This window comes from Branchiostoma belcheri, unplaced genomic scaffold (assembly GCF_001625305.1).
Source record: "Branchiostoma belcheri isolate BF01 breed outbred unplaced genomic scaffold, Haploidv18h27 scaffold66, whole genome shotgun sequence".
Lineage (NCBI taxonomy): Eukaryota > Metazoa > Chordata > Leptocardii > Amphioxiformes > Branchiostomatidae > Branchiostoma > Branchiostoma belcheri.
In genome coordinates this window covers 504,221-528,486 of record NW_017804309.1, presented here as the reverse complement: position 1 = coordinate 528,486, position 24,266 = coordinate 504,221, and the positions used below count along the sequence as shown (strand labels likewise).

At 41.3% G+C, this 24,266-nt stretch overlaps 2 protein-coding genes across 3 annotated transcripts in view; one reads left to right on the top strand and one right to left on the bottom strand.

The window, feature by feature from the left end:
* Positions 1–3,829, bottom strand: part of LOC109483662 (DNA polymerase eta-like) — an 8,904-nt gene extending 5,075 nt beyond the window's left edge. The window contains 7 exon segments of the mRNA XM_019786697.1: positions 73–82; positions 292–395; positions 668–834; positions 1,299–1,525; positions 1,811–1,945; positions 3,666–3,711; positions 3,714–3,829. Of these exon segments, the coding sequence (XP_019642256.1) occupies positions 73–82; positions 292–395; positions 668–834; positions 1,299–1,525; positions 1,811–1,945; positions 3,666–3,711; positions 3,714–3,795 (771 nt within the window). The 5' untranslated portion in view covers positions 3,796–3,829.
* Positions 3,830–3,936: 107 nt separating this feature from the next.
* Positions 3,937–24,266, top strand: part of LOC109483785 (apoptosis-stimulating of p53 protein 2-like) — a 49,638-nt gene continuing 29,308 nt past the window's right edge. Inside the window, exons 1-4 of one of the 2 annotated variants that reach the window (XM_019786884.1) lie at positions 3,937–4,724; positions 18,829–18,976; positions 19,225–19,350; positions 21,350–21,405. In XM_019786884.1, coding sequence (XP_019642443.1) covers positions 4,710–4,724; positions 18,829–18,976; positions 19,225–19,350; positions 21,350–21,405 — 345 coding nt within the window. In that variant the 5' untranslated portion in view covers positions 3,937–4,709. Of the gene's footprint in view, positions 4,725–18,828; positions 18,977–19,224; positions 19,351–21,056; positions 21,175–21,349; positions 21,406–24,266 lie in introns of those variants that run through there. The other variant, XM_019786887.1, reaches the window with a different exon arrangement.

The following is a 24,266-nucleotide window of genomic DNA, read 5'->3' as shown; positions in this document are numbered from 1 at the left end:
ACAGGTACAGAGGGAAAGGTTGCTGCATGATTTGAAAATTGGGTTTGGATGGCTGGGAATTTTCTTTCTTACCATAGTGGCTCTGTAATTGTGAGCCAGACAATTGTGCAAAAGACTGTTACTGCTACTGTAGAAATGATAATATCAGTTCAATTCACAAGGGGCAACATGACTTTCTTAGATTGTTTCCTTAATGCATTCTTACATGATTTTGAATAGGATACTAAGATTGAAAATACATGTATGTTGAAATCCTTTCCTGATTCCAAACATGAGCTAAGGCATACTTACACTTTCTTGATGGGGAGTGTGCTGTACAACTGTGGGACTGAGGCATGAGGAAGGACAGTTTGCTGCTTAGGCTTGTGAAGTCCACAGCACAGCTTAGCAAGAACCTAGGGCAGAGAATACAGGTGTGCCTTTTTCACAAAAGTAGATTCAACAGATACTGATATTGATCATTTAACTGTAAATTAAACGATGCTACATGTACATGTACTATGGATTCTTTCAAGTACTAACTGCATTTCTACAAGCTCAGAGTCGTAGCAGAAAAGTAAAGCAAGAACTCATACTAACAGATGTCCAAAAATCAAACTTTGCCCAGGTACCAGCTGCTATATTCTGGAGTCAGCTAACTGAAATGTACATAGCAGACAGAACACACCTTGTTATGCCCAATGCCAGCAGAACAGTGGAAGCCAGTTTCCCTCTCCACTGCAGCCCTCATCTCCTCAGCAATGGCTGCTCCCATGGCCAGACGTCGGTCGTACATGCTGGCATCTTTCTTCCTCAGGCTGTCCAGCCACTGGAACACTCCAACAGCTCGATCATCTGTCAATCAACAAACAACAGTTATTTAGGGAGACTGTAACTTCATTCATCTTCATCAGGAGTTATGGTAGTTTCATGGTAGGAGAAAGGAGGTTTTACAGTTAAAACAATTCTGTATGTAGTACAGTAGTGATACAGTCAAAAAACACCATTGCAGTGGCATAATTTCGCAGAGAGGTCAAAGCAAAAACTGTGCAAATAAAACCACTGAATGTTCCAAGATTTGCAGTACTAAAATGGAGGATATAACAACTAGGCAGAGGCTGAAAGGACAGCCACAGCCCACTCCCAGGGTTTGAAGCTGATGGAACTGAGCTGTCCAAGGCCTTTAGCTCTACACTAAAATGTCACATCAATTCAACATAATGATAAATTGCTTTCACGTTATTTTAGAAAACTATGCATTCTACTTCTTACTTACAGTCTAACACTTTCATAAGAACTAGTGACTGCAAGTGTCCAACCTAAGTTAACCCCCTCAGAAGAATTCTGTCCATCAGTCTCTGTTTGCCAGCCACCGACGTGTGTAGAAGACAGCATGTCCACAGTGACACAGTCTGGTCCCCTCTCCTCCATCCTCTTCATAACCTCCTCCGTAAGGTCGATGTAAGCCTCATCAATACTGGCTCTTTCCACACACCTGCTGAACTTACACAGCACCTCAATCACTTCACGGCCCGCATCACGGTATCTGTAGGAAAGTGAAAAAAGCATCATAATCTGGAAACAAACACATATGAATGTGTAGGCCTCGGAAAGGTAAAGCAGACTCATCTGGCATCCTCAACTGAGGTGAAGCATGATACTTTTTTAAGTAGCTTACAGTGCAATTTAGTATTGCTACAGGCCTATAGCTCACGTTTTATTGCCAAGCGCACACGTTCGGGTCACCCCTCTTCTTGATAAGTGTGTTGGGTTCTTGTACATGCTCCAGGAATACATATAGTCTGGCATACAGGCACCTATAAGCTCCTACCTGGTGAGGTCAGCCTTGCCCCTAGACTCCGGTACCCTGACCAGGGTGATCTCTGGACATTTCTTCTTAGCCTCGTCCCCTCGCATCTGTCTTGTCACACCCTTCGCTCGTGCCTCGTATCCTACGGCAATAATCCTGGTCACAGCAACAAACATACGTGAGTGGGGTGTTGTTGTTGTATGATTTTTCACAATACTATGAGATATGTATCTGTATCTGTATTGCCCATATAACTGCCCTTCGGTCGGTGTAACAAACCAGCTATTAACAAGGGATAAAATTTTGTCTGATATCACTATTTTCCTATGTTCCTTTTCTTTACAAATACATATCAGTTATTTATGATTTATCAACTAAAAACTATTTGTATGCAGGTGACCCGACGCGTTGAACTAAAGTAGTCCCCAGTGGTCCCCAGTTAACCCGTGGTGAACTTCATGAATAAATGGCAAGAACTACGCATGTTTAACAGTACACTACCCTATTGTGTCCGTTTGCTGAATGACAGTTAAAGCAGTAGAAATTTAAGTCGTGATGATAGTGATTTTATTACTCCGTGAAGGAGGTCAGGACCTCCGGACGGAGTGTTGTAATCGGCTGATTTTTCATGTTCGCAGTCAAAACACTGGGTTCTCTTTGTGTAATCGGCACGCAATTTTATACGCCGTCTGCGGGCATGCCCGTGTTGATGCACGAATGTGTATTTTTGCCGTTGCTGCTTTCGCGGTCAATGTAATATCGCAGACGCACCCCTACAATTACGAGGCGAATTGGAATGGTCCAGAAAAACGCGTTGTTTGGAATAGCAGTGGGGTTCAAAAAAGTTCATGCAGATACGGGGTGGTTTTTATAAGTGGTTCCAGATGTTTTTGCCCATGGTTAAGAGATGCCAAGTTTTTTGGAAGATGTTCGCAGCCAAAACGCATTCTTCCGTACGTCGCATTTCTGTGTAATTTCGCATGTGGTGTTGCATTATGTCCGGGATGATGCACGTCTTTTTATTTTTACCGTAGCTGTTTTGATATTGGAGTAAATGCTTATTTTCGAAACATCCCCATTTCTTTGAAATGGTTTCGTCCGTTTATGCAACTGTTACTGCGCTAATGACGACCAGTCGCGCTGTCCTGATACACCGCGAATGTGCGAGTGTTCCCTGTAGACAGTCCCGGGAGTCATTTTTTTGCACATTCCAGGAGCCAAACCAAAATACGTTCATGAACCGAGTCCAAAAAACCGAAACGTGAAAATCGGATGATCGGACCTGATGTACATTTCTCTTTCTATAGATTGTACACACAATACACACATCTTTAGATAATCTGGCCATGGACAGGTTAAAAAAAAGTAACCCTGAATCATACTAGATTAGCGTAAATGCATGTTAATGCGTTCAAAACAAGAAAAAAATTGTTTCCGGGTATTAATCTCTTGAATCACGGCGCTGAATATTGACGCAAAAATATTTCGGCATCGCGCGCCCTTCCCGCGTCACGTGTAGGCATCTCGCATCTCTGATTGGTTGTTGCGTCTTAAGATGACTGAGCCGACGCGCGTTTAAACAATTTTTCTTTGTTCGATTTATCACACTTCACAGAGAATTGTCGCCAATGGCTACTTCTTTTGTTGCAATATATAATACTTCACGGAGAATTGTCGCCTATGGCTTCTTGTTTAATTTTATAGTGATTTATGTCTTTGTTATTTCTGATTTGTAATGCATAATGCTGATAAGCATACGATTTTAGTGGAAAAAAGCAATTCAGCATTTTGCTGCAAGGGTTTTGCTGTTGAATAAACCATTCTCTCTCTCTCTTCTCTCTCTACTGCACAGCCTAAAGGTAAATAATTTCCTTACCCTCCCCCTTGCCATTTCTTATACTGGACAACAGCGCACGGTTTCCCCTCAGGGACGGATCCCTCCGCTGTTCCACCTGCACGTAGAAGCAGTCCATGTCCACCAGAGCGATCACTCTTTCTTGTGCCATGCTTAACGCTTTCAAAAAGAAAGTACAGAAAATATCATTCTTGTTGTTGTTGTTCGACTTCAAAACATTCTTACGAAACTCACAAAATGGCGCTCAATTGTGAGCATGCGCAGTAGTGGTGACAAAATCTCGGGAATTCTCGCGAGAGTCGCTGTGGTTCGGGATTTGCTGCTCGAAATATTATCCCGCCGTCAGCCTGTTGCTTGAAACGGGCTTGTAACAGAAAAGTCTGCCCCAATTTCCAGGCCTCCAGCGACAATTCACGTAACGTGAAAGGACAAGGAGGACGAGTTACACCCTGTTCAAGCAACGTTTCCCGTTCTGAGGGAACTGAGAATGCGTCAGGCGCCTTTTCGGTAAGGTTTGTCCGCCGTGTGTTGTGTCCGAAGTGGGGAGGGCAGTTGTTACTCGCTCGACTAGGCTGCTGACGACATTTGTTGCCAAACGTCTTTATTTTGGGAGGAGCTGTGGGAAATACCAAGCTGACTCATCGCCGCGATGTTTTACCCTACCACCTGCAGTATTCCATCACCCCCCACACCCAGCAGCGAGCGTTACTTGCGGAGGAAATAGTTTCTGTGTGGAAATTTCTGTCCTGGGAGACCGATATCGACACGGGTGCATGCGGGACCAGTTCTTTGACCGGTTGTTCATGTTGATCCGATAAAGGGAACCAAAGCGTCCGTCGTACCAAGACTGGCTTATTCACGGCAAAAGAGTATTTATTACTCCCCACCCTGACACACAACCAATTGAGTCATTTGGTGAGCATTCGAGGAAGTCGAGGGGGATCTTTGTCGTCTGTATTTTACAGGATTTGCCAGTTCTCCAAGATCTCCGGGTGGACACGCAGGGATGTGTGCCTGAGGATCCACCGAAAAATCACCACACGGACTCGTCATTAATAAGCCAGCATGATGCCAGCGCCGGTAAGTTATAGTTCAGACATGAACGTCCACTTAAAATTGCACTCCTAACCTGTTCTGTGTGAAATTGTGTGCTTGGTGTGAGGGAATCAGTGATGACATGATGTAAGCCTATTCTGGTGTAAATGTGGCTCAGTGGGTGAAGAGCCCTTTGGGACACCTGCGTGGCAGACAAGTATACTAATAGTTTCCCCCATAGGACATTATGGCTTCTAGTTCAGCAGTTGGTGAGTCATCGCAAGTGTATTTCACTTTATGACAGCATCTTTCTGGAAAAAAAGGATGTCAATATGTTAAAAAGGAGTCTTATGTGTGCATACGGTTGAAATATTGGGGCAATCAATAGGCATATTAATTAACGAGATGATAGATATTGATCTGAAATATAAAACCACCCCACCTATGAATAATTCGGGTACATTACCAGGTGTCTGGTCACCCAGGATCTTTATGTGGAGTTTTGTTTGTGTAAGAACTCTCCTGACAAAAAAACATGGGGGCTATTTGGTTCTATTGTTTATCTCACCTTTTATCACCTTTTGTTTGTGTGCCTGTGATCCATGGAGGTGGCTTTTGGCCAGGTGTTACAAAGGAGGTGGCCCCACTTGAACCTGGAGGCTGACCCTCCGACTTTCATCTATAGATAAAACATACAATGAGACTTCCACTCCATTTCACACACGCCACACATCGAGCCGCTTAAATATTCCCATGTCAACGGTGTGACTGTACAGCGGTTTGCCTGCAGGGTCTGCACATTCAAACCTGACTAACCCTAACAGTCATTCAGAATGATAGCTCGTAGACATTCGATTGGCGCGCATGGAATAGATACTGTCCCAAACAGCAACCTTACATGCCACTATGGCTGCTGAAATTCAGTCAGGTGCACAGCGTTGGGCAGTAATGAATGTGTTTCTATGTCACCTGGTCCCCTTATGTATACAGTGAAAGGGGTGGCGGAGTGCCCTTGAGTCAAATGACATGGGAAGTTAAAAGCATTCTTTCCCTCACGGACCATTTTCACCTTTGAATCGTGGATACCACACAAATGGCAGTTCCATGAAACCCACATTGACGCGCATGGAGACTTTTCAGAACACAGTTGTATTGGGGTCACTCTGTGCCCTAGTCAAAAGGTGTACTGTAGAAGGTGGGCATTGTTGTGGTTTAACTTCCTTTATACTGTGGACCTCAGGCCTCAGCCAGGGAGATTGTTCAGACAGGAAGTATTTGCCCCACTCATAACTTGTGCGTGTGTCAGGGGGAAGTGAGCTATGTATATGCAAGGGAACAGGATGTTGTTGGCATGTTATTGGTGCATTCAAGGGATGGCCTCGCTGCCATCTTTGTTGTCATATTTGGGTCAGCCATTGCTGAAATGTATTCAACTGGGCATGCTTACTTAATTGGGTGGCGTTTGTTTGATTTCAGTGGTGTAGCAGCTTGTATGTTTTTTAACAGTTATGTTGACCACTGTATTTGGGTTACATACATTAAATGGAAGATTCGTGTGTCATAGTCATACTGGCTATACAGATACAGTATTCTGTGCTTTCAATGACTTTTTCTCTATTCTTTCTTGTAATACACATGCCTGTATTGTATAGTCAGAACCAAGTGTTCTTTTCCCCATTTATATTCTAACATAGACAGGCTTCTGTGAGGTCTCTTTTCACACCTGCTAAAACATGTCTTTGTTTTGGTCAATACACATCTACCACACAAGTCCCAATAGAGTGGGTTCATTGAGGAATAGTGCACTTCAGTGGTCTTCAACCTTGCATAGAAGCCCCTACCATGGGCACCACTGGGCCCAGATGTTGAGTTGGCTTCTTTTGGTTTATCTCAGAGCGTGGAGAAAATAGTCAGTGACAACCAAACAAAGCTGGTTGTAATCCTGCAGGACTTGTCAGTGCATGCAAGGACACTGGGATTATGTCATGTCTGTGGTAGAGCCATATCCCAGCCAGGCGTGTGTGGAACAATAAAAAATAACAGACTGAGCAGAAAAATACCATTTTTATTTTGAAAAGCTGGTACTTTGTTGTGTTCGATTTCTGTCACATTGTGGATAAAGATAGTAAAGATAATAAAGTGCATTGAATCACCAAAAAGGGTTAAATGCGTCAAAATTGTAAGAAACATAAGTTATACTGTTATGTTTTTAAAATTATAATGTTATGTTCAGTGGTTCACTTGATATTCATGTTATACTACATGTAGTACTTATTTTGATATCCTGCTGAACAAGCATGGCCATCACAATCTTGAAGATACATAATAGCACTCTAATAAATGAAATGTTATTTATTCAAGTCTACACTCATCGATAAAATACTATCTGAATCATACATAAAGACTGTAGCCTGAGCTTCATCTATTAATTATGCACAACTTTACTCAAACATCAGGGCTATCTCAAGGACCTATCCCTGAACAAAAATTTCTACCCGTCCCAAAAATCTGAACTTCATGTCATGAGAAGCATGAAGTTTATGCAATGATTTAATAAAAATTTGCTCTGACAAAATGCTGGAGACCGCCCTGTCAAACATGCAAACTACACATACAGTGTGTGGTGAGCCATTTAGCTCCTCTTGGGAAATTCAGTAGAAACCAATTTGATGGGGGAAATGGCGGAAGCTTGCAAGGTCATGTGGCAATTGGTTCCTGTAATGGTGTCTGGGATGATAGCAGGGAAGCCTTGAAAGGCTGGCATTATCCTACAGTCAGGGGTTCCTATGGGAACTACAGGGGAACAAAGTGTTTCCTTGTCTTGTGCACCTGTAGTGGGGCAGAGAGCTTGCAGGCTGATGGTCAAGATGGGTTTAAGTGGTGTAATAGCTATATTACCATATATCTTTCTGTTAATGATTGTTAAGTATTGTGCAGTTGCCACTTGCGCAAATGTAAACACAGACTTCAAATTGGCGTGATCAAAATGTAAATATTCACGTCATATTGTGAGAAAACAATATGAGGTCTACCAATATGAGGTGCTAGTAGACTCATATGTATAGGTTATCTACTTTTGATGTTTGGTTAATGCAGCTGTTGTTTTGGGGAATAAGTCAGATATTTTATATTGTCTGAAAAAAATCATATGTCAGCTATGTGTCACACTGAAGAACAGGTTCCAAGAAAATTATTCATTTGCACTAAATGAGAAATTCTAATGTCATGGTCAATATTTATCTGTTACATAATTTCTTACATCTGATTTTGAAAAACATTGATACCCTTAATAATTAAGGCTTAAAGTTCTACATTTGCCATGAAGACTATTTCAAAATTCTTACTTGATCATAAAACATGGTGAAACTGTGCCAAGCAGGTACCAACATCATTACGTTTTTGATTTTTATTCTGGTTTATAGGTAGCTACTGCTACAGCCTGACGAAAATGTGGAGAACAAAGACATATATCTGGCAGCTGAACAGGCATCTTGTCTCTGGGTACCTTACTCCTGTTTGGTGTATGTGTAAGCAACATTGACCCGGTGTCCCAAGGTTCAGGAACTTGTCAGGCTTTTCTCTCCGCACCATCACTTTCCTCCTTTGTTGGTCACTCATTCTTCCTGCCTGCATAAAACGACCCCTTCACCCCTGTTGGAGAATACAGCAGCGTGTTTGTGGGAGGATCCGGATTTGTGTAAGCCTACTTCTCCGACCGTCAATGGGCTGTTAGCGTCAGTAGTACTTCCACTCTCTTCAGCCCCTCATTGATCAATACACTGTAGTGACATATAGGTAGTGTTAAAGCTAGCCTGGGGAAACTGAAATACAGATATGGGATTTGTAACTATGTCATATATGATGTCAGCCAATGGCATTTGGAAAATGCCAGCCATTAGACATGAGCACACTTCCAATAATGGATGGTAGATGTGGAAATAGCCCACTTTAGGCCCTAAATGTGTGGATTGATTGGTCTATGTCTCCAAATGGTTACACAGACCAAGACTAATTAAAATTCCTAAATACTTTTATGAGGACAAGATGCATATTTTTTCAGATTGAAAATTACAACATCATTATTTGACGGACAGATCTATACTATAGATAATCCCAGAGTACCATGAATGTATATAGCGTGTTCTTCCGTTTACCTGGCTACTGAAAAAGAACAGTTTCCAAGAAATTTCGGGGTTTGACAGGAAACCACAAAGTTTGTAACATAAACATGCCCACTGGGTTGTTGTTAGATAAACTCTGCTGGGATAAATACCCTGGTGGTTCCCAATAAACTGACAACCCACTGCCTGCAAATGGACCTGCAAACCTAGGACCAGGGCTGAGTAAACAGGAAAGTGTGTTTCTCATTTCCAGGCCCAATGAAGGATATAATCACATTTACCAACTTGCCCAGGTCATCACCTTTTATCTATTAGGGGCTAGGCTAGAGAACCTCAGTACTGTTTATAAATCATAGTAAAAGCTGCTACCACTAGTATCATTGATGTGGTGGATTCAACATATCGCATTGTTCAGACATGATTAAATCTTAGGGCTTCATTCATATTTCTAATGTTATACATAAAAGCAAACCAATGTTGTTCAGTGATTGAATGTGCCTTTCCCTCCCTCCTGTGTTTATGTTGATGTTCATTAATGGTCCCATTTCCTGGGCATCATTAACTGAAAACACAGTAATCATGAAGTGCAGGTAACCCAATATGGCAAAACCATTATGTAGCCAGTAGTGAACCTCTATAGGATTGTGGCTTAGGAAAGACGGGTGGCTGACAGCAGCTCTTTGCTTGTGAGTGACAGTTGGTTTTGCTTTTGTGGTCTACATGTAAGGAGGAGGTGGAATGATGAGCATGTATGTAGGTACAAGCTCAGGGCCTGTCCGTGGCTGGCTGTTCAGCTGGCCTTGTCAAACATGGCGGGAGTTTGTGGAATAGTTCGATCTGGTCAGGCAAATACCAGTAGTCCCAGGCAGAACTCAGCAGCCTGACACAGTGTCATTCCTCATCAGGGCTGCTATAATGGTTTGTCAACACACTGGTGTAATGCTCCATAGGAGCTGTGTGCACGAAAGGTGAACAGCCTTGGCTCTATTGGATACGTACTTTGAAACAGAAAACGTGTATACTTTGGAATCTAGGTTGCTGCTTGTAGCCCATGGCCGCTTTTGTTTGAAGTATGGGAGCACCCAAAGGTCAGCCCCGAGTGAACTCTGATCAAAAACTGAAGGATTAACCTTTGCAAAATATAGTTGCTGGAAGAATGTTACACCCAGAACACTGTAATTCAAGATACCAGGGTCAGTTATTTATTTGCTATTCTACAAAATAATGATTTGCAAGATTCCTGGGTACCTCCAGTAACCAATTAAGTCAGGACCAATGAAATTTATGCATTTCTAATGACATAAAATGTTGTTGCAGAGCTTTAAACCACTGACCTTGTGGGCCTATCTGGCACCTAAGATAAAACACTGTAATGAGCAGTGTGTCTGTGCATGCTGATTACCGTGTAACTAAGGCCACACCAATTTATTTCCTTGGTTAACGGATTCGCCGCTTCGTTTTTTTGCCAAAATGAAATAAAAATAAAAACAGAACAAAAATCCATACTCTCGGGTCCCGAATTGGGGCCCCAAAATCCACCCCGTACGTTGTAATTTTCCAAAATTTCGGCATAGTTAACAGCGTTAAAAATACATTGCTTCAAGGCAGAAACATTTTTCTTAGTGCAATTTGTTCGGAAAGCTAGGTTGCCTCTTCAAAAGTTCGTCAAAAAAAATTCTTTTGATATAGAACTCGCCCCCCACCCCCTTTGCACATGTCACCATTCATGGGACAAAACTTCACTGACGACAGCCAAACGTACGGCAGATTTACCAAGTCATCGTGCCTGTAACAACATATCATCTCCCTTTTAGATATATATTATATTTCATTTAGAAACACGTATTGTGTCGGAAACATGTGGTAGTAACGGGTTAAAAGTAATCGGCCGAACGTATAAACTCGGCCTGGGCGGCACATGCACACACACCTTCAAAACGATCTTTTTTACAGGGAATATGTAAAAATAACACGACATAACAATGTATTCTGGCATCACAAACTGTATTACTCTCAAAAAGTACAAAATCCTACCACAAACATGGGAATTTGGCAAAGTAAAAAGTCCTCCATGCACGTAAGTCCATTCACTAAAACTAGTCGGAAGAGTCCACTTCGAGTAGGGGGAAACAGGTTCTTTTAATTATAGAAATTACTCTGTGAAAAATACTACATGTGCATGTGGCATTCTAACAAAGTTACATCTTATTTAGATACCTATAAACAGGAGTACAATTACAAATAATGCATCAATTATTACATCTAAATTTTTTAATAAAATGGTTCCCCCTACAAATAAAAATCCCCATACATCAAAGACTTTATAGTGAAACCCTAGACCATTGAATTTGTGGCAACTTGAAGAGTGTGTCAATGTGGCTATTTGTTTGAATGATGGCTATGTATAATGTAGCTGTAGCATACCTTAAGTGTATAATGGGAAATATAAAATGTATACTACCGGTAGTATTTGGGAATTGGGGAAAGATAAAGAAAGAAATAAAATATCTGTAAAAGTAGTTAATTCTTTTGCAAATAACTTTTACACATTCCTGGAAATTTGTCTAAAGCATATATTTAGGATATTGTAAATTTCAAGCTCTAAATAACTTCCATATCAGCCAGACACAATAGAATGTCCAGCCCAGTGGTAAGCTGTGTGCCCTGAACTAAGAAAACAATGGGATCTGAACAGAGCACCCTGATTTAAACCACTCTTTGGAACTTTGAAAGATAAATAAAAGTGAAACCAGTTGGATGGGAGTCTTGTCAACTGACAGTTTCTTATTCATACAGTAAAGATGTGTATCTTGCAAAACAATACGAATAGTTGTAAAGGGATGTAAGAGAAGTTGCTCATGTACATGTAGTAATGGTCCTTTCAGTTCAATAAGTGTCTAATATAATGTCTTATATCATTTTGTAACTTAACTTAATGGATTGCTTACTACATGGCTGTATGGCAGGTGGTCTCAAATTTTTATTTTTATTTTTTTTTCGCCCGCCCGCTCCATTTTTTTTCTAGAAAAATCCGTTAACCAAGAAATTAAATTGGTGTGGCCTAAGGCCCAGTTAGATTCATAGTACATGTACGACAGTAAATTGGGGGGACTCTTGTGACAGTGTAGATGTGTTGTATAAAATCCATCTGTCTTGTGACAGGAAAGGTTGCCATTAATCTTTGATGACATAGCTTTGGAGATAATCTTACCACAAAAATTGCAAGATGAATGTTCCTGGGCCTTAAGAAGGACCCATGGTCCATGGACCAAACATTATCAAGTATGGTGGTGGCCTACATGTAATGGTACCCATGGCTGGCCAAGTGCAGTAAAGCTGAGGCCCTTGAGTGGACCGCTCCATAAAGGAAACCTGTATTTTCAGCACTGTTGTATATTCTAGTTCTGTATGTACATTGACCAGGTCAGATGAAGGTGCAGATCTGGATTTAGATTTGATCCCTTTGGTTATTTTTGGACACACTAATGTTGGACAATGGCTGGAATTTTGGCAGGAGTCTTTTTGGGATAAGGAGTGAATGGATCAAGCATGGCAGCAGGCCAGTCCAATAAAGTTGCTACTGTAGTTTCTCAAATGTTAATCCAAAATACTGATAGTGCAATATGAGAGAAACAATGGGTATACTCACTATACTGTATTGAGGGCTGTTATTGTGTTAAATCTGTAAGCTAAGATGTCTACAGTTACCGGTAGCCACAAAGCTAGATATCCAGTCCTCAGTGTTTTGGGTACTCTTATGTCATAGAAGTCGGTCTCTCTTCAGAAGCCTGTATCTTCCTGTCTTTGTATGAAGCAACCAGCAATCTCTGAAGAATTATGTTATCTTTAAATACTCCCCACTGGCAATATGATATGGCTGCATTGCATGCTGCCAGCATTCCAAAGTAATGAAACTGTTAACACTTGAAAAGCTTTTAATATGTTAGTACATGGCATGTATGTCCAACAAGATAGAAATAGACATGGAAACATTTTAGGTGTTGTTCATGATAGTGTCAAACATACAGAGAATTGATACTATACTGTGTGCATGAAAATCTAACATTCCTATTGCAGGCATCAGGGTGACAACAAACATGACAGGGTGTGTCTTCTTCTTCTTCCCTTAAACCATCAGATTAGATAAGAGAGATGGGGTTTTGTGCGCGTGAAAAATTTGCGCGTGAAAAACTTGCGCGTGAAGAATCTGCGCGTGAAGATATGCAAATTAGCTGACTCCCAAGGGATGCTTAAAAGTTGGAAAAAGGACAAGAAAATAAAAATCTAACATCATTTTGCTTGCATTCTAGACTATATACCCTTGTTTTGTCCATTTTTTTGTGATTTCAGGTTATTTTGAAAGGTAAAGTTTTCACGCGCAAAAAAGGTTGAAATTTGCGCATGAAAGAATTTGTTTAAGAAAGCATGAAAATTATTGAAATCAAACTTCTAGAATGGAGAAAAGCTTCAGATTGTTACATTTTACCATCCTAAACCTCATACTAGTAACTTTTCCATGTATTTCTTACAAATTCAAGTGATTTTCAAAAGGTCAGGTTTTATGGAAATTATGCAAATTAGCTTATTCCCAAGGGACCAACATTTTCAAACAAAAATTTTGGCTAACAGAGGGAAAATTATACCAGAGGACAACATTTTCCTGCCTAAGAATTTGGTACTGCATATTTTCTAACATATTTCTAAGACTTTTATTTTTCACGCGCAAATTTTTCACGCGCAAGTTTTTCACGCGCAAATTCTTCACGCGCAGAAAACCCGTTCCCAGATAAGAAGTGGTGCAAACCAACATTCCTTAGCAAAGAAGATAGCAGGAAAGGTATCTTAAGGCCTGTCAAGGGTTGTCTGGTAAAAAAACAACAAATTCGTAGTTTGCAGTTGACCATATGAAAGTCACTGCATCAATCAACATAACTTCTTTATCGAACAGCAACCATCACACCAATGGCAAGGTCACACCAGGTACGTAAACTTCTTGGGTCATAAGAGGAAAATATCTATATGTCATCATCTGTCAACAGTTGAATATATGACTTTTGTCTGCTATGTGATGTAAGCAGTTTTTGTGGTTGGCAATTAATTACAAACTTCTTTCTTGCATCAGCACACAAACTTCAAGTTTAACATTTGATAATGATTGGGAAAAACCAAGCATTTTGTTTTTGATTGGCATCATAATGCTTTGTTTTCTCAGCTGTTTTCAGCATGTTAAGTCTTGACTATGGCAACTTGGAATTGTTTTCCTTACATTGAAATTGTATCCACGTTTTGTATACAGAGCCCAAGGGAAAAGTTGCCATGTTCATCAGCATGTATTCATGGTAGTTTCCCCTACAGATGTGCCTAAACAAGCCGCTTTCTAGTTCTGTGTAAGCGAGAAGCCTTCTCCATTCAGCTTGGGCTGCTTTTGCAGAACAAATTAACCAAGTTCTCAATTTCTATTATCTTTTGCTGAGCAGACTCAAAGAAGTACACAGCTCTGAAAGGAGGCTGAGACTGGGACATGTGTCCTTGGGGCCCTGTGTAATGTCCCTATTTCTCCTGACATTGTCAGTACCTGTTTACTGTATACAGCGGGGGATATTTGCCCTGTGTTGTGGGGTGGGGGACAGGAGGGGACATGTACACAGACCTCAGGTGTATACAGGTACCTGTGTATTATCACATGGGGTGGATAAAGTTACGTCTTTTAGCGCAGTAACACTTGTAAAAACAGTTTCTAAGGTGCCAAGCAGTCTCGTGCAGTTCTGCTATTTTTTAAACATTACATGTTACCCGTAATGACTTACCCTCCCTTCTTGTATGGTCTAGTACGGTAGACTGCTGTAAATGTATTTTACTAGATAGTGACTAAGTAGTGAAATTACAAGGAACTTCAGGACAAGGCTCCTCACTAGTTCTCTTAAGTAGTCTTTGCTGTTCGTATACATGTACATTTTTGTTCAGGACTTGAAATAGCACCTGCTGACTGCTGATGTATTTATGAATGAAATCTGATGTCTACCTGCACCCGCAACAGTACAAACTCACAAAGATGCATCCCATTTTACAGGAGTGTAGACTGACACCAGGCCCACCTCTTTATAAGTGATACAGGTAAAATTTGTCTGGTTCAGGTAATTTTGAATGCTGAAAAAAAAACTATTTCTAGTCCTGTTCCATTCTTAACTGAATGATGGTATATTTTTGCACATGATTGATCTAGGCTGTGCAGAATTCACAGCTGATAGGAACTACCCTGCCGGTAATGTGTGATCCCATGATGTATGGAAGCCATGATGGTGATGGTCTGTGATGGATACGTTTATGACCCCATACCTAGAATCCAATTTCAACAGAAATTGAAGCACCAAATTTCACGCGCTGTCTGCAGCCCTGTTGGCTCGCAGAGGACATTTGTCTTCTCTTTGCTGGTCGGTAGACCAAAATCTGCATTCAGCTGAAATGTGTTTTTTCAAATTTAAAATGCCTGTGTTATAAAATCATTAATTTCCCTGGGAAGTAGACTCCTGGACCTGGACTGCTGTAGATTTCTTGTATGAAACACTTTGCCTTCCCCCTCCACAATACAGGACCTCTGCAGCTGAGTCTTGTTGCAGGAATGCTGGCCTAAATTGATCTTGGATCCTTCTATCTTTAGACTAAAAAGCGAAGAGATTTGGTGTAAGTGCTGGGTGCATCCCTGCCCAGCGTGTTGCTAGCGCGCTGGCATGTGTCCAACAAGGGGGCAGTTGTGACATGTGGTAAGAGGAACCCTCTGTGGTGTTAGGTGATAGGGTTGTGGGTGATATCAGCCCGCCATAATTAACACTGGGCAGAAAGAACTGGATCAGGATGATACCTGGTTGTGTTGCTAATTGAGGTCAGGCCAGCCAGGTGAGCTGTGTAACAGTCAGCATTTTTTTTACCCTGGGTCTGCCATGGACGCTTAGCTTTCTACGACATGTGTAGTTGGGATTGTGGACATGGAATGCATATAGTTTGAAGAAATTTGATTTCATTGGACTTGGCCCAAGAAGAATTCCTTAGAATTTTTGACATTTTGGATTAAGGGTCGAGAATGTTCAAACCTGACCCTTATTGCAGTTTATTGTAAATTGACTTAATTTTGTCGTAGGAGGAGAAAAGAGGGATTTTCGGCATTTTAAGTTTGCAGTTGAAATATATAGTACATGGGATACAATGCAAGTACAACTTACCTTCTTTGTGTCGTTGTGTGTGTTTGTGTGTGTGTGTTTGTTTCTGATCTATCAAGGACCTTGGATCTATATATTATAAAAGCAGTGAATCCTTCCCATCGCTGTTGGCTTGGTTTTACAACTAGATAGAAGCTCCCCCTTATGGATCTGAGTATAGCTGCAGGTACATGGACAGCATTCCATACATGCAACTTCTTTTCCTTGTTGATGTTTCTTGGTGACATTCTTCGTCCCTGCCAGGTTGGTACATAGCTGTCATGGCATGTTGCAGTTGGCAGAACAAAGATATGCCAGGCTCTTCACTCAGCTATATGTTGCCCAGAATTCTGGACACCCGACAGATAATTGCCCTTGTACTAGGATTGGTAGGAAGGAATCGATACAAGCAAGTACAAGCAGTTGTTGTCACATTGCTGCTATTGAATATCTTTACCATGTTTGGTATCATCAAGCAGCTATTTTGAATATCTACTGCTAGCTTTTCAAGGTACAGAGAGGCTACTCAGAATGTCAGTAAGTATGTAACTTGAAAGGTAACAATCATGTTTCTATCTGAAGGCCTGCAAGAGCATGTGTAGGAATATCTAGCCTGTGACCTTTTGACTCTACCAGTGCTTTACTTTACCTTTTCGGTATAAATCAGTAAAAGATTACAGGAGAGATAGGAGAACACATAGACAGGTTGTTAGCCAGGCTGTGGTGACAGTGAGGTGATTGGCATGGCAAGCCTGCCCTTTGCACCTTGCCAATGTCTATTTGTGGTGGAGAAGTGTAGTCTAGATGACCCAAGCTGCCTGTATGTGGGTTTTGAGTCAATATTGTGCTTGCTTAGGAATGCATGGTGTTTGGGAAGCAGGTAAACCATTAACAGGTGCCGCTCTACCCCGGCTAATTAGCTTTCCTCAGGTATGCAACCAGGATGGTACTGTTAGAACATGTATATATAAATGAAGGAGCTCTTTTACAGCATGGATAAAACAGATTAGCCTTGTGCAGCAAACACCCATGGAAAGTCAGGTATGGTGAGACACCCTGTTGTTTGCTGTTGTATAGGTGTTTTAACATGGATTCAAGAGTCTGTCTTTGCTCTGTCTGTTTTTTTGGTGTCCTTTATTGCGTCTTGCAGTTGAGTATTGCTAAAGCAATACATATCAACAACAGTATAACTATAAGGTAAGACTAAGATAGGACCAATTGTGGTATCAAGGAAGGAATAGTTGTTTCCCAGGTGTACTATACGGCAGGTAAGACAGGATACACCTTGATTCAAAGTCTTTGTGACTGCCTCATCTCACCTACATAGCCATTTTTAAGTACTGGTTCAAACACTTTTTTCCTTTTTTTTTGTTTCACAAAGGGTTACTTGTTTTTAGCCCTGACAATAAATAATCATTTATGTATGAACCATTACCGGAAGGTTATTCAAACCTATGTAGAAACGGTGTAGCCTGAGTGTCAGCCTTGTTAGCTTTCGTCCGCTACCCAAGGTCCGCTCCGGGGAGCAGACCTTGGGTAGCGGACGAAAGCTAACAAGGCTGACACTCAGGCTAGAAACGGTGTGGGCTAAATACCAGAGTTTTGTACTACATGTACTTTGTGTAAGTGGCCTGTTTGAACATTTCCAGACCATAGTTGTCCATAGGAGCTTTGCACTGTCATTTGGGTCCTTTCTCTCTTGTTTGTCTCTTGTATTTGTTCCCACTTAATCTGAGGCCCAGTTGTGTGGATTGTAACACAAGTCCAAGTATCCCTCTGCTAGCAACATCAAAGGCAAGCTACTTTTTTTCCAAAGGAGTGACTGAGATCACATGGTGACCCCATTGTTTATGTTACCACTTCGGTGAGTGAATGGGAGCCATGTTCTCCATTCAACCATCTAACATTCACCTGACATCCCACCCCAACCAATTGGCCCCCCTTTGTTCCCACCACAAGGCTATAAGGTTATATCACTCACTCACCCCATCAGTCTCTCAATCTGAACCCATCCATGTTAGCGTCTCTCCATTTCTTCCTGCCCTTCATTGCAGCAACCAGGCTATAAGGTTGTCTACAGTACTACAAGTACAGGATATTTCCTCACCTGGCCAGTACAAAGTGTAGGTAGCAGTTTTGACTCTTGAGCACTGCTCCTATGCAAAAGTTGATTACCTATGCCAAGAAGGTTATGTTTTTCTTAGGTGGTAAATGGTGTTTGCAGTTTTGTAGTACTGTAGAATAGCATAACGAGTGAAGTGGTGGACTGTCATACAATTTAGCATGTGGTTTAGTCTTGACCGTTCAAAGAAATGATTAGATTTTGAGCCTGCTTCCTAGTTCCAGTCAGTGGACTGTATTCAGTACCATGTATCTCTGTCAGACACGCTGTTGTGTTTCCTTTTGAAATGATGAAATATCGATGTAATACAAATTGACCACTCGTTAACGACAGACTGTTTCCCCTGTTATTGATTTTGTTCGTACTTAAGCTTCTCACATGTATCAAACAGCATTGGAGAAAACATTAGAGTTCAGATATTGATACTGATAAATGACCCTCTTTAGACTTGCTCCCTTTGTGTAACAGTAATTGAAAGACATTTTTCTTTTCAGAGTTTTCAGTGTTTGTGTGTGTGAGTGTATGTATGAATGTTGGTAGTATAACTCTCTAGTCAAGGGCCTTAAGCTTAACTGTAATATTGATATGTTTTGTTCAAAAAAATATCACAAAACATAATTTTTATACTTCTATAGTAACTCAAAGTAAAAAGTGTCAGTTTGATAAAAGGATATAGACACAAATCTAAAACACATCTTGTCTGTTGTGTGCAGGTAATCCTGAGGGTGTACCTCAGCAACAATAACCTGACTGTAGCAGAGGTGCCCATCACACCAGAGACAACCTGCCGGGATGTAGTGGACTGCTGCAAGGAGCCTGGAGAAGTCAACTGTCATCTGGCCGAGCACTGGAGGGGCAGCGGTGAGTGGTTCATAGCTGACTTCAAAGGAGTATGATAAAGGAATACGTACTGCAAATTATGAATTCAGTTAACACTAAAGCTCTAGCCTATGCCAGGTCCCCCAGGTTGCGATTTCTGGCAGGCTAACTTCTCTGGCATGTCAGTCAGTCTATTTGACTAGTTTCTGCTATTTTTCCATCACCCCCGGGAGAGACTAAGAAAGTTCCAGTTTCAGACATTATGTAATGGTTGGTCCTTTCTTTTATAGAACGACCAGTGGGTGACGACGAGCGTCCGTTTGACATCCTGCAGCAGTGGGGGATCCACAGGGACGAGGTGAAGTTCTACCTACGACACGAGGGAAACATGCCTACTGCTAACGGTGGAGAACAAGGTCAGAATCACTCACTAAAACTAAAAAAGGTATTCTGCATGTCCAGGGCTCGAAGTATACGCACTTGTTATACGCACTTCCTGTGTTCAATATGATATAGAGACTGTAATCAAATACCAGTAGCAGTTTTCAGTGGAGCTAGCTCAGCTCCAAGGGCACATATTTCTACAAAGATCATGGCCAATGAGAACTCCAGGGTAACGGCACACACCAGTTTCCGCAGTACGATTATTGTACGGAAACGTCCCTACCCCATGTGTCAACTGTGATCTGCATCACTGCCATTCCATCCTGGGGTCCACCAGGTATCCTGGAGACAGGCACATGTCCTACAACATGCACAAGTCCTATGTAACCCTATGTACCAGTCCTTACCAACTTTAACTTGTGTAAATCTTGACCAAAACCGCTTAGGCCAAACCAATCTATTTTCTTGGTTCATTTCTTGGACATTCTTTAGCAAAAGTTCAGCTATTGTGTGATGAAGACCAAAATGACTGGAAATCTGCTTGAGTGGAAGGCAGTCAAAGATATTTCTGTCACATCCCATTCCTGGTTCTTGATGAAGCTACAGAAAGTGTTTGTAGGTGTGAGTGATGTTGGCCAGAGTTGGAGGCATACCTGGTTTTTGATAGCACAGGCGCCATACTGTTGGAAACAGGCTATGTGCTGTATCTGGTCTGTGTTCTCCTATCAACACCAGGTCTGGGTAAATTTACTTCATGTTCTGCTTCTTGTTTCTGTTAGAAATGAGGCCACACAAACAGCTGTCAGTAAAAGCCTAAATCAATACATTGATACCAAAAGTATAAGTGCCTGTTGACCAATCAGAGCATGAAATGCTTACCTTCAGGCAGTAAATTAATTGTAGGCAGAAGCTAAAACTACAGGTTGAAAGTATAGGCACCTCAACTATTGCTGATAAAAAATCACAGGCTGGATGTAGTAACCAATTACCATTTACTAGTCAAATTCTATATAACTAAGTTCACTTAGAATCAGCTAATTTTTATAGATTACATTCGACTTATAGACTTTTTGTTGTACTTGCATAAAACACCACGATTCTGTTGTTTGGACTCACCCTTCTGGATCATAGCTATTGAATAAGAGAACTGTCAGTGGCATTGTGTTTTTTGATTTACAACTCTTGTGCTGACAAGAAATTTGAGACTGTGAAGTGACCTTGCAGAATGTTACACTAGCAGGGTCATTTCACGTAGGAAAACATCCTGCCTGGCGTCAATGTTAACTTCCTCCGGGCTCGAAATACCCACCTGCAACCTGCAGTTTGCAGAAGATATATTAGTAATAAGATTTCAGGTAATTTTACATATATTAACCACTTACAATCTTGAATACTAATAAGAAAATTCCAGCAATGATAGTATGAATCTGAACTGAAGCATGAAACATGAATCTGCACAACACAATTTATCCCCGATCTAGCAGCATACTAAAGCTTGTAGGTAGTAGCTTGTGAGGATTTGCAGTGCACTGTTCTTGTGGTGTCCTATTACAGGCATTGTAAACTTTCTGACAAACTGCAGTATTTGCTGGCAGTGGAAAGAATATTTCGAGCCCTGCATTCACAGGCACATGACCGTCATCCCCCTGTTTATTTGATCCCATGGCAAGTTCATAAGATGATTAGCAAAACATAGACGGCCTACGTGAAGGCTTTTCAACAATTTGGCTCAAGCCAAGGCTGCCCGGCTATGTGCAGTTCCCAACTGCTGTCCTGTCCCTGTAAACTCACACTGCTGCTGCCCTGCATAATCAGTCGGACAGCCTATAATCTGTGTGGGTGACAAGACCAGCACGGTATGATTACAGGTGGCAGTACTGGTGTTACTCTCACACCTCCTGGTTACATGTCGTCCTGCTGGTGTTGTGATGGTGTGAGGAGGGGCTTTGCGTGTTGGAAGTTGAGCGTGATTCGGATGTTTGCCTAACGGCCAGCTGTCATAGTGCTTTTTTTCCTTCCGTCTGTCTGCAGGATCCAGGCAGCCCAAGAAGAAGAACGGAGTGAAGGAGGCCAGCCCCGAGAGCCAGGTTAGTAACTTTGTTTTCTTTGAAATTACAGGTCTGTGTTATTATGGCATTCCACTGTGGCAGCTACATGGCTTCACTATGCTCTCAAGTTTGTTGAAAAATCAGGACAAGCAAGCAGATTTTTTATCAAAGGTGGAACGCCAAATCAAAATATGTCCTATATACTATAGGATGAAAGTGCAATTTGGTAGCATACTGGCTATTAGGTATGTGGGTTGTAATGTCATCTTTATTGACATGTGGTTAACTGTTCATATTGTAAGCATTGACCTGGCTATCTGCAGATGTTTGGGCTTCTTGGTATCACAGTTGCTAATGTTGCATATTTACATAAATTTTTATACCTGCCTGCATCTTGGTTTTGTATCTTACTGCTATCTTAAAACAAATCTGTTTAGGTGATAGGTAATTGTTAAGTCACCTGTGATAAATGAGGAGACCATACCAATTACCTGTGGACACCCCTATTAACCTACCAGGACTTCTCTGCTTTCACTGTTGGAAAATGAAACCCCTGATAGTCAATGATATCCTGGAGCCTGTTATATACAGCCAGGGACATTTGTTTAGACCTAGACAGGGTAGGATTTGTTACATTACTGACTTCCTGTGGTCTATACCCAGGTAGTTATCCCATTTCTGTCTTAAACTATTTATAGAAAGTTGAAAGACAGTCCTTTTTACCCCAATCAGATAGGTTTGGGCACTGTAGATATAGAGCTTGCCTGTAAGAGTGTATTGATGATGGTGTTACTGATTGTGACTCTTCTTGACATGTCAATCAAAGTGCATTGCATTTATATGGTTGATGTAGCAACTATAAGGTTGATGTAGTTGCTGCAAATGTTATATCCATATAGTTGATCCACATTGAGCCAAGAGTTACCATATGTATCCTTACTGTAATCACTGGGAGAGACTCTATCAAGTCAGATATGACAAGGGGATTACATACCATTCAGGCTATAAATGTTCACAAAAGACGCAAACGAAATGGGCTTCTTGTCTTACTTCATTCCACCAGAAATAATCTTCCATTCACACCCAGTAGTGAGGTATGTAGTAAGAACCGTACTGTCAGCGGAAATAGCAGGTTCTGCGCAAAAGTAGCTCTAAATAGCAGTTACTAATGAAGTGCATCAGCCTCCACGACACTGGCATTCTTGCGACCTTGCACCAGCACTAATGAGCAAACGGGTCTCCAGACCCAAGGTCAAACAACACAGGCCTTAGCTGCTGCTGCGTCCAGAAAATTTCACAGTAAATCTACAGGAAACATAGAGCCAATAGTCCTCCTACTGTGCAGAACATCAGGGATTTGTGATAGGTAATATGTTTCTGGTCCCTCAGCTCTTGATTCATATCATGGAAGGGAACTGGGCCATCCTTTAAATCTGTCTCATAGTGCTTTGGTTCATGATTCAAGCTGTAGTGTGTAATTTCATGTAAGGCTATACTCTCAGGTGCTACACAGCAGTATGCCTGAGGAGTGATTAGTGCTTGTGCATATAGTTTCATATTCAGTGGGATGTATAGGTTTCAATTGTGCCAGGGGAACATCAATAAGGGCTAAAGGTGGTTGCTTATTAAAAGCCACCACTGGATAGCATTACCAGTAAATATGATTAACTGCATTCTATCTCACCATTAGAGCAATCAGAAACCCCATGACTGTTTATTATGTCATTTTTGTAAGAGCATAAAAGCCCCATTGAAATTCAGCTATCATATCTCCCAAATTACTGGGTCACTCACAGACTCACACTAAGTGCATTTAGACAGATGAAACCATTACCATACATACCAACCCTATTACCGAGGGGTGGAATATCTTCAAGCCAGCCTTTGTCAGGAGAAACTTGTCATATTTTCCATGAAAGCAGCAGCTGTGTAGGGATGGAGTTGATTGGTTAATGGGCAAATTTGTCTTGATCTCCATAAATCTGTATGGATGGGCTGTTCAGACCACTTGATGGTTGCCTCGCACCTGCTCCATCATGCTTCTTCTCTATCAGGAACAAGTGGATATTATGGTACATGTATAACAGGAGAATTTAAGGTTGGTCTCAAGTTAAGTGCTTTGATATCCATATATATAGCAAAAGTGTGCTTCACAATACATATAAAGGGATGGTGATGCTGTATTATGCAAATTATCAATGATTGAGCTGTAGATTTATTACTTTCAAATTTCCAGGAGATTTTGTATATGACCCATAATAGAAGCCATTAAGGTTGATGGGAGGGTGTAAGCTGATATGCAAACATTTTGTATCACCATGATTATGAGTAATGTTTATGTAACAACTGTTGGATAGGTGCAGCGTTTGATTTTGTTAGACTTTTAAGATTTTTTTGTGTTTTTCAATTTTTTGTTGTTGCAGTTTTAGATATTTTGCTTTCAGTTTTCATCCAGGTATAATCTATAGATTTTGGGCTACTCATGATGAACACATTGATCATAAGATGTAACAGCAAAACTTCATCAAACTAAGGAGTGTAGCTGGCACCATATACAGTTTTGTTTCCTGCATGTTGTATCGTTTCCATCTCACATGGCTTTTATAAGCCCTTTCAATATCAGGGTCACCTCCTGTTGGCGGATAAAATCAAGTGGACTTCCCTCTGTAAATGTACCAGATGGTTCCAAAAACTTGGTCACAAACAGCTGAGATTTCTCAATGTACCTTATCAAGCCGACCTCCAACCTCCGCCAGCCTTCATCATCGAATGGAACCACGGGCATGTTTGTGTTCCTGTTTTCTTATTGGCTGTTTGTTGGTGGGGTGGGGAGCTGGGAGAGTGATTGACAGGAGCCAGTTGCCAGTTTGGCACGGGCAGACAGGCGGGTAATCCATCAC